At 43.4% G+C, this 12,516-nt stretch overlaps 2 protein-coding genes across 2 annotated transcripts in view; both read left to right on the top strand.

Annotated features, from left to right (window-relative positions):
* Positions 1–1,259: 1,259 nt before the first annotated feature.
* Positions 1,260–9,848, top strand: CDT1 (chromatin licensing and DNA replication factor 1). Its single transcript, XM_072422652.1, has 10 exons — positions 1,260–1,659; positions 3,735–3,869; positions 4,416–4,645; positions 5,307–5,501; positions 5,589–5,734; positions 6,496–6,599; positions 6,699–6,887; positions 6,995–7,138; positions 7,709–7,910; positions 8,739–9,848. Exons 1-10 carry the CDS (start codon positions 1,339–1,341, stop codon positions 8,900–8,902), a joined length of 1,830 nt encoding a protein of 609 aa, XP_072278753.1. The 5' UTR covers positions 1,260–1,338; the 3' UTR covers positions 8,903–9,848.
* A 2,472-nt stretch (positions 9,849–12,320) lies between these two features.
* The window catches only part of APRT (adenine phosphoribosyltransferase), a 9,116-nt gene continuing 8,920 nt past the window's right edge, over positions 12,321–12,516 (top strand). The window contains exon 1 of the mRNA XM_072422651.1: positions 12,321–12,479. Within this exon, the coding sequence (XP_072278752.1) occupies positions 12,397–12,479 (83 nt within the window). The 5' untranslated portion in view covers positions 12,321–12,396. The remainder of the gene's footprint in view (positions 12,480–12,516) is intronic.

Here is a 12,516-nt window from a genome sequence, read left to right as displayed (position 1 = left end):
ACTCCCCCAAATGTATTCCCCCTGGACAGTATGAAGCATGCAGGGGAGAACCTGGCAAACTCCATGCAGACAGTGCCCTGGTGGAGATTCAAATCTGGGCCCCAGCGCTGCAAAGGCCAGAGTGCTAACCACTGAGCCACCATGCTGCCCATTCCAATAACCTAAGCAATGGACACACAAACTTTATACAAATATCTGACACTCCTACATGTGTCTGGGTGCTTGTTCCCCATTGTTATTCCTCAGTATGTGGCCTGGGGCTGTGATATTCTTTGATTCCTTGCATAAATTGTGTTGTCATAAAACACTTTCTTGTACATTGAAATGCAATGCTGCACAATAGCTTTATAGTCTTCCAATGCAAGTCACAGCAAGGGGTGATTGTGCTGCTTCATCTGCAAGTCATTGGCTTTATGTAAAGCAAGTCACAGGCAGACTCGCAGCTTGGATTCATGTTGCAGGCAATAGGGAAGGAAATGGGAATATATTGAATGTATAAATGCGCATTTTATGGTAAACGTAAAAATAAAATGGCTGCACAGGTGAGAATATCAACTGACAGAATTAGCAGACCTTTTATAGTGTTTCCTGGAGGGGCAACAGCTGCAGGTTACATGATTCCATTTAATGCAACCCATCTATGCTCAAACCAATGATATCACCCTGATTTCTGAGTATTTAGATTGTAAGCTCTTTGGGGCAGGTCCTCCCCTCCTCCTGTATCACTCTCTGTATCTGTCAATTGCAACCCCTATTTAATGTACAGCACTACGTAATATGATGGCGCTATATAAATCCTGTTTAATAATAATATTATATATCATTAGATTTTTGCACTGCTTACTAATCTATATATTGATAACTAACTAGTATGTGAATGCTCATCCTTTTTTCAGAACTGTCCTCTCACTTCCTATTGCATTTCTGAAACAGGAAGTGAAGGAAACTTCCTAAACCAGCTGATGTTTTATTCCATTAAAACATAAATTAAACATGGTTTGTTTTATAGTATATGTTTTTTTTTCCTTACATCATATTATTATTATTATTTGATCTTCACTCTAAAACAATAACCTTTTGAAACGTTTATCTGCAAACTAAACAGCTTGCAGATAAGTCACTCTCAGTACTCCCCCGCAATAATGGAACATTCTGTTTGCTAGTCACGTGGCTGCTTTTGCCCGGGAAATCTGAGTTACCAAGCGAGCTGTACCCACGGAAGCGACCAATAGCAGAGGTTTCAGGGTGTGACGTCAGTGTTCTGAGGGGTGTGACCCCGGGTCGGATTCGCGGTCTTTTCTCAGTCTTTGGATCAGCTGGCGGTGTGAGTAGTGCAGCATGGAGCAGACTCGAGTGACTGATTACTTCGGGCAGCGGAAGCGGGCGGCGGGGCCCCTGGAGAGCAAGCGGAGGAAAGTTCAGGTGGCTGCCGAAGGACCACGCACGGTGACCCGCAGCCAGAAGTTACAGGAGCTGCTGAAGCCACCCACTACCCCGGAGCGAGCCGCGAGCATCGAGCCGCCCTCATCGGCCTCACTGAGACCGAGCAGCAAGAAAAGGAGCCGAGCGGACAGCGAGACCTCCGACCTATTCCGACCCGATGTGGTCATCAAGAGGTCCGCCCGAAAGAAGCTCCGACTGCCGGAGGAGGAAGATCAGGTAACCCCGGAGTGTACAGCTTCTACCGAGGCCTCTGCACACCACTGCCCCCTGCTACTACTACCACCACCATCAGCCACTGCCTCCTGCTACACGACCCTCTACTACTCCCAATATTAACCTGCACTGTACTACTACTACTACTCCTATCAGCCACTGCACTCTGCTACACAATCCACTACTACTCCCATCAATAATCTTCACTGTACTACTACTTACCTTATCTTCCACTGCCCCCCACCTACACAATCCACTACTATGCCCATCATTAATCTGCACTGTACTATTACCCCTATCATCCACTGCACCATGCTACACAATCCACTACTACTACCCCTATCATCCGCTGGTCCCTGCTATGCAACCCGCTACTATTCCCATCATTAACCTGCACTGTACTAAACACTCAACTACTTCTCCTATCATTAACCTGCACTGCCCCCCTGTTACACAACCCACTACTACTCCCATCATTAACATGCACTGTACTACTACCCCTATCATCTACTGCACTCTGCTACACGATCCACTATTAATCTGCACTGTACTACTACCCCTATCATCCACTACCCTCTTCTATGCAACCCACTGCTATTCCCATCATTAACCTGCACTGTACTACTACCCTATAATCCACTGCCCTATTCTACACAATCTACTACTTCTCCCATCATTAACCTGCACATTAATACTACCCCTATCATCCACTGCACTCTGCTACACGATCCATGTCTACTCCCATCATTAACCTGCACAGTACTACTATGCCCCCTGCTACTACTACCACCACCACTATCAGCCACTGCCCCCTGCTACTACTACCACCACCACTATCAGCCACTGCCCCCTGCTACTACTACTACCACCACTATCAGCCACTGCCTCCTGCTACACGACCCTCTACTACTCCCAATATTAACCTGCACTGTACTACTACTCCTATCAGCCACTGCACTCTGCTACACAATCCACTACTACTCCCATCAATAATCTTCACTGTACTACTACTACTACTACTTACCCTATCTTCCACTGCCCCCCACCTACACAATCCACTACTACTCCCATCATTAATCTGCACTGTACTATTACCCCTATCATCCACTGCACCATGCTACACAATCCACTACTACTAACCCTATCATCCACTGATCCCTGCTATGCAACCCGCTACTATTCCCATCATTAACCTGCACTGTACTAAACACTCAACTACTTCTCCTATCATTAACCTGCACTGTACTACTACCCCTATCATCTACTGCACTCTGCTATACGATCCACTATTAATCTGCACTGCACTACTACCCCTATCATCCACTACCCTCTGCTATTCCCATCATTAACCTGCACTGTACTACTACCCTATAATCCACTGCCCTGTTCTACACAATCTACTACTTCTCCCATCATTAACCTGCACATAAATACTACCCCTATCATCCACTGCACTCTGCTACGCGATCCATGTCTACTCCCATCATTAACCTGCACAGTACTACTACCCCTATTATCCACTGCCCCCCTGCTACACAATCCACTACTACTCCCATCATTATTCTGCACTGTACTATTACTACCCATATCATCCACTGCACAATGCTACACAATCCACTACTACTCCCATCATTAACCTGTACTGTACTACTGTACTCTCAATGTATTGCACACCTCCTCTACTGCTACCCCCACCTGTAGGGGGGGGGGGTAAATGCCCCATTGTGCTACTGATATCCTTTATCATTCTATCAGATCTTTCTCTGGTGTACTACTACTCCCACCCAACTAATTACCTACTCCTATCTTGCACTGTGTGGCTCTTCTGTTACCATTCCTAACAAAAGTTTTTTTACTTACATTCTGTACTGTGTGTTTTCTGTGCATATGCTCCCGGGAGCCGAGTCTTGCCTCCCGGGAGCCGAGTCTTGCCTCCCGGGAGCCGAGTCTTGCCTCCCGGGAGCCGAGTCTTGCCTCCCGGGAGCCGAGTCTTGCCTGGACTTCTAATGTGCTCTGTGTGTAAGCAATACATAAAGTTTAACATGAGCTATATAAAGATCATTGTGTTTTTCTTTTAGTGCGCCACCCCATGCTCCAAACCAGATATCGATTGTGTGACTCCATCACTTGGCAAGAAGATCAAGGATTTGGTTAATGTGACCCTCTCTCCAAAAAATGTCTTGAAAAGTAGCCCTGTTGCGGCTGATGCCAAGGTAAGTAATTGTCATGGGACTTTGTTTGGTTTTAGAGTGTTTAATCACAAAAGGGGGGGGGCGGAGATGCCTTACAGCAAGATCAATCTCTAACTTTTGTAAATGCAACTGCTTGTTCTATATAGGAACATCTTTGTTCCTATAGAGCAGTTTCCCAACCTTCTTGACATGGGGAACCCTTGAAATGTTTAATTTTTGAGAAACCCCTTTAAAAATAAAATGTATCCACAGATCACAATACATTATTGTGATGGTCAGTAGGAAGAATGTCGCCCTTACATAGCCAATAAGATGGTTGGTGTCATGACCTAAGCGGGCCCAAATTGTTCATTGCTCAAGGAACCACCTATCAACTCTTTGGAGAAGCTGGTTGTGGAAATGCAGGATTCTTTGTATAGTTGCAATGAAAATGTGAAATAATTAAGCAGGCTTATGGATATGAAGTTCAAGCTGCCAGATGGCACTTCCCAGGAGTGTTTCTAAAATTTACTATTCGGTTGCCTTAAACTTTAGTTGCCAATTAAAACTGTTTCCAATTTCTTGTAGCCTCGGCCAGAAAACCTTTCAGATCTCAAATCTCGGCTGCAGAGGATTCAGGAAATTTCTCAGAAACTCAAGCTTCCAGCCGCACCTGTAGAAAGCAAAGTTACTGTCACCGACCTGAAAGCAAGGATTAAACAAGCTCAAGAACTTGGAACCAAGATCAGAGAGAAGAAAGCTGCAGAGAAGCCAGCAATCCAGGCTCCTGAGCCAGTGGAAGAGACAACAAATGAGAGGTAAGTTATTAAATTGCAGTAGTAAGTTGATGCCAAATGAAACTGACAAATGAAGTGTCGAAGTTACAAGCAGAGTGTTAAAAAGCAACAAATGTTTAACTAAAACCTACTGGCATGTTGGAAAATCACCAGGCTGGTAAATTGCAGCTTTATAGCAGACCATTCCTTCAAGCAAAACTAAAATCAAAATAAAAAACAATCACCCTTACCTTTTAATCCCGAAGATCAGTCGGGAGGTTTCTTGGTTTGGGTCCTGGTATCCTTCTTTGGCTGGTGCCGCCATCCTTTTCACGTCACCCGATATCACACTGAGCAGGCGCGAGATTAGGTGGCGTAGATGGGGGGGGGGGAGATTGCCGATCTCGGTGCGCATGCTATACTTGCCTGCCTGTTCACAATCATCCTTGCTGAGAACACTTAGCTGCACTTGTGCACGGCACCCCAATAACTGTGCATGAGTGGAAGGGGATTTTTTTCCACTAAGGCTGTGCATGGGGCAGAGTAACATGCTTACACTGCTGGTAAAGTTATTCTCTGCTTTGTGCACTAACTAAATAGGATTGCTGCCTTTGTGACATGTAAAACCTAATATTGTTGGTTGGTATTACATTTAAAAAATGTTCATTGTGCTACTTTTTTTTTTTTTTTTCCCTTGTTTCAGTGAGAAAGCACCAGCCTATCAACGCTTCCACACTCTTGCTCAGGATGTTCCCCCTGGACTTTCACTGCCATTCAAGTACAAAATTCTGTCTGAAATGTTCCGCAGTATGGACACAATTGTTGGCATGCTCTTCAACCGCTCTGAAACGGTCACCTTTTCCAAAGTGAAACAAGGGGTCCAAGATATGATGAGAAAGTAAGTTGTATTTTTCCTTTTTCTTCGCTAGGGTGTCTTTGTCTTAATTGGAGGGTATATGGTCTAATCTGAAAATTTGTTTTTCAGGCAATTTGAGGTGCGTAATGTGGGGCAAATAAAAACAGTGTATCCAAAAGCCTACAAGTTTAGACAGGAAAAGAACATCCCAACCTTTAAAGATGGTGTGAAGAAGACAGACTACCAACTTACTGTGGATCCAATCATACCTGATGGTGAGGAGCCCGGATTTCTATATAAATCATTTCCTCATTTAAACCTTTTTTATTCCGGTGATGTCACAATTGCATTGGGGGTATTTTGGCTTATGAACACACTTTCGCATGTCAATCATACCCTCTTGGGTCTTCAAGATGTCATTGTCCCAGTTCCTTTAGCATAACTGAGGTGGTTTAACTACATTATGTTCGCTATTTTCAAATACATTCTCGGCATGCTAAATGTGGTCTGGATGGACTTCACAATATCTGTCATTGCAATCATTCACCAGGAAGACTTTTATGCTGCTTTGAACACCAAATATGTTTGTCTACATATCCCCATCTTTACAGTGCAACAGCAATTTTAACTTTGTACCATGGGGCTTCTAAACGAACTAGTTTGTGTCCCTGTTCATTGACCCTTTGTCTGCACCCTGAGTATTTTGCCAAGATAATGCCCCCGGTATGCTCTTGTGGCATCACTATTGTGGTGATATTTGTACTACATACATCTGCATTGCACCATGATCGGTTTACCATATTCATAGTCTTCAAGTACTCTTTTCATAGACTTGAGAAACACTATGTGGTTAATGTGTAGTGTTGTAGGTTCTCAATGGCTTACAATGTATGTCCCTTCCACATAAAACTATATGCAGAGTGACTGCAGCTTTGCTGCTATGGTTCTTTGGCCATTTGGTCATTTTACCATATCTTCATGCTTAATGTTTAAACATAACTAAATGTGACAAACATGTTATTTATTTCTTTTACAGAGGACAAGTTGGATGGGCGTCTTCAGCTGACAGCAACTCGCCTGTTGGAACGCAGGCGGATATTTCATTGCAGCCTGACAAATATTGTGAAGCAACACCACAAGGTTGGTTTGCCAGTTCCGACTTGATTTAAGTGCCCGAGCCCTTAACATAACACTTCAGTTGTGTGGTATAGTTACATTACATATCTTCAATTGTTTTAGGCTTTCCTGGCAACATTGAATCCTCCTTTGGAGGTTCCTGATGATCAGATCACTCGCTGGCATCCACGGTTTAATGTTGATGAAGTTCCAGATGTGATTCCAGCAGAACTCCCACAGCCTCCACAAGTGGAGAAACTGACTACAGCTCAGGAGGTGTTGAATAAGGCGAGGGGCATGATGACTCCCAAGGTGCGTTCAGGGTTCCGGAGTATACCATGTTAATGGGTTTAAGTACTAATTTGTGTTCATTTACATTATAAATTGCTTCATGATTTATCAATGTGTTTTTCTTTCAGATGGAAAAGGCTCTAGCAAACCTGGCCTTGAAGACTGCCGAGAGCAGTGTCGCAGAGGCGCAACAAACTCCGAAAGAGGAGCCTAAGCCGGCACCAGCCCCTCCAAGTGCCCTAAAAGGAGTTTCCCAGTCACTGCTGGAGAGGGTGAGTAAACTAAAATTGTGCCTCTGTTCAGCTCTGCTTTAAAGAAAAGTGCACTTTTAAAAACTTTCACTTACCCCAATCCTAGAATGACCTAAACCACTCTCTGCGAACCAAGATTTAAAGCTCCACAGTACCTATTTATGTTCACCCAAGTCTCTTCTGTGTAGTATTACTTCAAAGACTTATAGGTTGTTTCCCTGAGAGGGAACAGGAAGATAGACAAGTCTTATTGAAGTATATAGGGCTGTACTACCCATGTGCAGGTAGGATTGGAGGGCAATGTGAGGAAGTACTTAACCACAATGCTTTGGATTCTGGAATAGGTTAGGTTAGGTAAAGTTAGTAAAAGTTCACTTATCTTTTAAGCTTCACTCTGGCAAATATTTCTCCTTGGCTTAGATACATTTTACGCTTCAAAATATTACATTTCTGTTATTGGGTTTAGATACAAGTCTACATCCTGGTTCTCATGTCAATTACAAGTCTTTAGTACTTAAGTGTTTGACCCATAGTAAGCATGGTCGGGAATTTTTTGTTCTTTTTACCAACTATTTTCCCTCAATCTTTCAGATTCGAGCAAAAGAAGCACAAAAGCTTCAAGCCATGATGACCCGTAAGCCTCAGCATGAAGAGCGGATCCTCATGATGTCCAGGCTGCCGGAGTTGGCACGAATCCTTCGTAATGTGTTTGTGGCAGAAAAGAAACCGGCATTAACTGTGGAAGTTGTGTGCAACAGGGTCATCTCCAGTTTTCGCTCCTCTATGTCTACAGGTGAGACAAGGTTCCAATCTGCACACAGGAACAGCTGTAATATAACAGTTAAACTATAGATCAGACATGTTTGGGATAGGAAACTGGTGGAAGGAAATATAGCACAATGACATAATCATAAACATCACAGACATTTATTGGTTAACTGGAACGTGTATGAGCTGGCAGTGAGCTACTCCGACCAGATCTAAATTCTGCTGTACGGGGCATGCAGGCAACTGACAGTCAGCTGTTTTCTAGTGTCCCCCCCCCTATATAGTTACATAGTAAGTCAGGTTAAAAAAAGGGATAAGTCCACCACCAAGTTCAACCACTAGAGAAATAAACATACCAGATATAAAACCTTATGGACATAGTTGACCAGAGGATGGCAAAAACCCTGGTACAATTTGCTCCAACAGGGGCAAAAAAAAAAATTAATTCCTTCTCGATTCCATGAGACAATCGAATGTTCCCTGGATCAACAGTCTGTTATCTTTACTTTAAAGCTTTTATCCCGTCATATTTTGTGCTTCTAGAAACCATCCAGCATTTTCTTAAAGCAATCATTAGAACTTGCTGAAACTACTTCCTGAGGGAGCCGATTCCACATTTTCAGACCTTAATGCTGCAATAATCTCTGCTCCTGTTTATGCCATTTAAAGATGACTAATTTCATCTACCTACTTGTGGTCTTAAGTCGATCTTGAATTGTTGTAATTGCATTGAACATATGGAGTCTATATTTTGGGGTATGGGTACTCTCCAACCTAAGGCTGTATAGGTCCTCTGTATTTTCTGACTGCTGGAGCCTAAAGATTCCATTACTAAATCGGTTTGTTTCTGCAGGAGAGATGGAGAAGCATTTATCACTGATGACAGAGCTCCTACCAGAGTGGCTTTCAATTCATCCCATCAGGAAGGATACTTACTACAAACTGAACAAGACTATGGACTTGAATGTAATACTGGAGAGACTTGCCAAGAAACTGAAGGAAGAGGAGTCTCAGTGACTGTTTTAATCACTGATATCATTTGGGACTTTTATAAATGATTATGCAATCATTTTAAGTTAAAGGAATGGACCTAATATATGTGAATTACCTTTTGTCCATCTGGATGTCCTTTCTACAAGTGTCAGTTTCCTAAATTCTAGCAGCATCAAAGGACATTGAACCTATAATGGTATTTTAATGGATATTTTGCTAATCGTAACTATTTTCAGTTTTCTAAGGAAGTGTTATTTTTTTAAACACCAAATTTTAAAATGTTTGCTAAAAGAACTGATCACCAAATGTAAATCTTAGCTCCTTTTGTTTATTTGACTGGGGATAGCTATGTGCAGGTTTGTTCTCCCAAAGACCAGAGAGTGACTGCTGTGCCTCCAGCCTAAGCTAAGTGCCAAAAACCTGACTTTTTGGGCTGCTAAGCTGAGGCAGGAGATTGGGCAGCAGTCCTTTTGGGCTCTAAAGGGGGGGGGGGGGACACCTAAATGCACATTAAACGGTCTCTTAAGGTTATTTAACTTCCAGTTATAAATGTTACTGCCATTTTTATAAGTTTTCTTTATGATCAGCGTGTAAATGGGTCCAGTAAATTTGTCCGATTTAGGGGCTGCCATAGCTGACCTTGTACTAAGGTACCTGATGCTGAACCTTTGCTATTCAGTAACATCACAATTATGCTAAGCAGGAAAGTACAAAAATTTGGACATCTCTATGTGTAGCATCAGATCTTTGATGGAACTCATTGTCATATTGACCTTCTCACTACAGCCAGGTAGCAAACATTTTTAGTACAGCTCAACAATGGCAGCCCGTAAACAGGTTAGTAGGATCAGTGTGCAATGGCATTTTTTTACTTGAATATTAGGAGGGACTGGTTTCTTTGTTTTATACTGGTAAAAAGCAAATGTTTCCATTTACAATTTTGGATTAAATTAATTTGCATTACATTTAATTTTTTGTTCTTGTTTCTTACTTTGACGGATACTGAACTCGGGTATAAAATAGCCCTAATGGGTTTTATGCAGGAGTGTGGATAATTACATGTGAGCCATTGCATTGGAAATCTCATGCAAATAAGTGATTGATCCATTTCATGTGATTGCCCAGCAAAAACAATTTGCAATGTTCTCTGATCAGATTCAGACCACATTGGCATCAAGTAATCCTGCACGGCTTCCAATGGTTGGCACTTTGCCAGCTGTTCCATAACTCCCAGAACATGGGGCTGCTATGGGTGCATATTACTTGTAGCAGGGGAAAGCAGTAACCACACCACCCTCCATTCCATTCTGAACATGGTGCGACATGCTTTACGCATGCTTTTGTGCAGCCAGTTGCTTGTGCTTATGTGCCAACAACAAATAACTAAACAAAGCATCAGAAGCAGACATTTAAGAGACCAAAAAAAAACTTTATTAATTCATACTACAATCACATAAAACATCCAACACATTTTGTGGTCAAAACCCTCTCCCCTTCATCAGCAATATGAAACAAAGAAAAAAAAAAAAAACTAAAAATGTGATAATACATGCATCCTTTCATCTAGTACCCCACCATCATGCTGAAACCTCCTGTTACCCCATGACACTGCACTCTGTTACTCATGTACCCCCATCAACCAAATTACTGACACTGAGCCTTCTGTTATCCTTTATTTACCCCCAAAACCCTGACACTGCACGGTCACCCTGTGCCTGTTGCACTTTAACCCCTTGTATGCATCAGAATTCTGATGGCATCCTTGTGTGCCATCAGAATTTTTAACTTACATTAAGGGGTAGACAACCCTTTTAATTAAAGTAAAACTTGTGTGTTAGTGTTTTAAGTGCAACACTTTTTTATTAAAAGTTGGGTTGCGCCCAACCTCCTATGATACCTATGTCACACATCCCAAGAGGCTCTTGGCGCAGAAGGAGCCCTTTCATCAATAGGGATTAAACTGCCGATACATGCGCAGTGAGATCGTCAAGTTTTTTTTCCCAGAGAGGATGTTATTTTCACCAAAGGTGGTAACCCAAGAGCTTTTAGAAGGGATAGTTTCCCCTTACCCCTGAGGAAGCCCAGTTTGGGAGAAATGCATCAGATTGGACACCTTACCGCCGTTGCTAACCTAGCATGATACTAAACCATATTGCTATTTTTTGCGAAACTAGGGGTTATATGTTATAGCCTAGGATTCATTTATAGAGACACAGCTCCTAATCTTTTAAATTGTGTTGTTGGAACAATAAAATTTTGTGTTTATAAATTTAACTCTGGTTGCCCTTCAAAAGCCTGGCTTTCCCTCCCTCCTCTTCTCTTCCGCCCAAAGATACACGATCCAATATTATATATACATGTCCACGATGATCCATAAACCCCTATACCACCCTGCAATAATACCGGTTCACACAATCACCTGTCTCACCCTTCCCTGTATTGCCATATCACCGGACACCGGTCTCTCTACCTAAACTCCTATATTACCCCACAATATTACCAGTGCACCCCATTACCTTTCCAATACCCCCATATTACCCTGCACAACAGCAGAGCTCCTCGTCACCTGTCTTCTCTTTCTGTACCCCCATATCACCCGGCTATAATCCCGGTGCACCTATTACCTGTCTACCCCTTCCTATACCCCCTTATCATACTGCAACAATGGCTGTGTGGTAATGGTACACCCCAACCCCTCTCTTCAGTATAGTGACACCCCCCTCCAGTCATCCTGGAATAATACCAGTGCACCCCATCACCTGCCCTCCTTCCTGTACCCCATCATCTGTGTTACCTTTATCAGCTACAGAAAAAATGAGTTCACCCTATCACCCCCCCCTTATCACCCAGCTAAAATACCGGAGCACCCACTCACCTGCTATCACCCCCAATTCCCCTAAAGCTTCTTGAAACACCTCTCTCTTCTTCCTGAACCCCCAATATCACCCCAGAATATTAGCAGTGCACCCCATTACCTGTCTCCCCCTCCCATACCCCTATATCACCCTGCACCCCAATACCTTCCCCCCCCGTTCTGAAATAATGCACCCCATCTCCTGCCCCCCTTCCTGTACCCCCATATCACCCAGCAAAACCACTGCACCCCCTACCTGTCACCCCACAAATATAGCCATGTACCCCATCACGTATTTACCTTCTTGAACCCCCATATAATGCACAATCACACAGTGCAATAATGTTACCACCCTGCACTAATAGCAATGCACCCCAATACCTCCCCCAACCCTTGCTTCACCCCCCTATCACCCTGCAATATTACAAGTGCACCCCAACACCCCATCCCCCTACAAAGAGAGGACACGCCCACTCTCGGTGCTGTGCCCGACGTCCCTGTCAAGCTATTCTATTGGCTGGGATTGATGCTCTGACACTGAGCTCTGTTACCTAGTGACCGATCTAAACACTTCCGGGCTGTTCGAAGCACGCATACCACATCCACTTCCTGTTCTGTGTTGACATGACTTCCGGGTTGCTGTAGTGAGGAGATCTCTGTGACCATGTGCGATCAGGAGAAGGAAGCTTTGCTGTACCGGTCGGTGAGGGAGTTTCCTGACTTCCCTGCCCCCGGGGTATTGTTCAGGTGAGCGGAGGGCTGACGTGCACAAAGTTGCTTACCA

This window comes from Pyxicephalus adspersus, chromosome 9 (genome assembly GCF_032062135.1).
Source record: "Pyxicephalus adspersus chromosome 9, UCB_Pads_2.0, whole genome shotgun sequence".
Taxonomy (NCBI): domain Eukaryota; kingdom Metazoa; phylum Chordata; class Amphibia; order Anura; family Pyxicephalidae; genus Pyxicephalus; species Pyxicephalus adspersus.
Note: the sequence above shows the minus strand (reverse complement) of the source record. Positions and strands in the feature narration are given on the sequence as shown.

What these genes read in the sequence shown, in the direction of transcription:
- CDT1 (XM_072422652.1), top strand. Translation starts at nt 1,339, where the DNA reads ATGGAGCAGACTCGAGTGACTGATTACTTCGGGCAGCGGAAGCGGGCG. An exon ending in GGATCCAATCATACCTGATG is followed by an intron (nt 5,735 to 6,495) that starts GTGAGGAGCCCG and finishes TTTCTTTTACAG; the next exon opens with AGGACAAGTTGGATGGGCGT. An exon ending in TCGCTCCTCTATGTCTACAG is followed by an intron (nt 7,911 to 8,738) that starts GTGAGACAAGGT and finishes TTGTTTCTGCAG; the next exon opens with GAGAGATGGAGAAGCATTTA.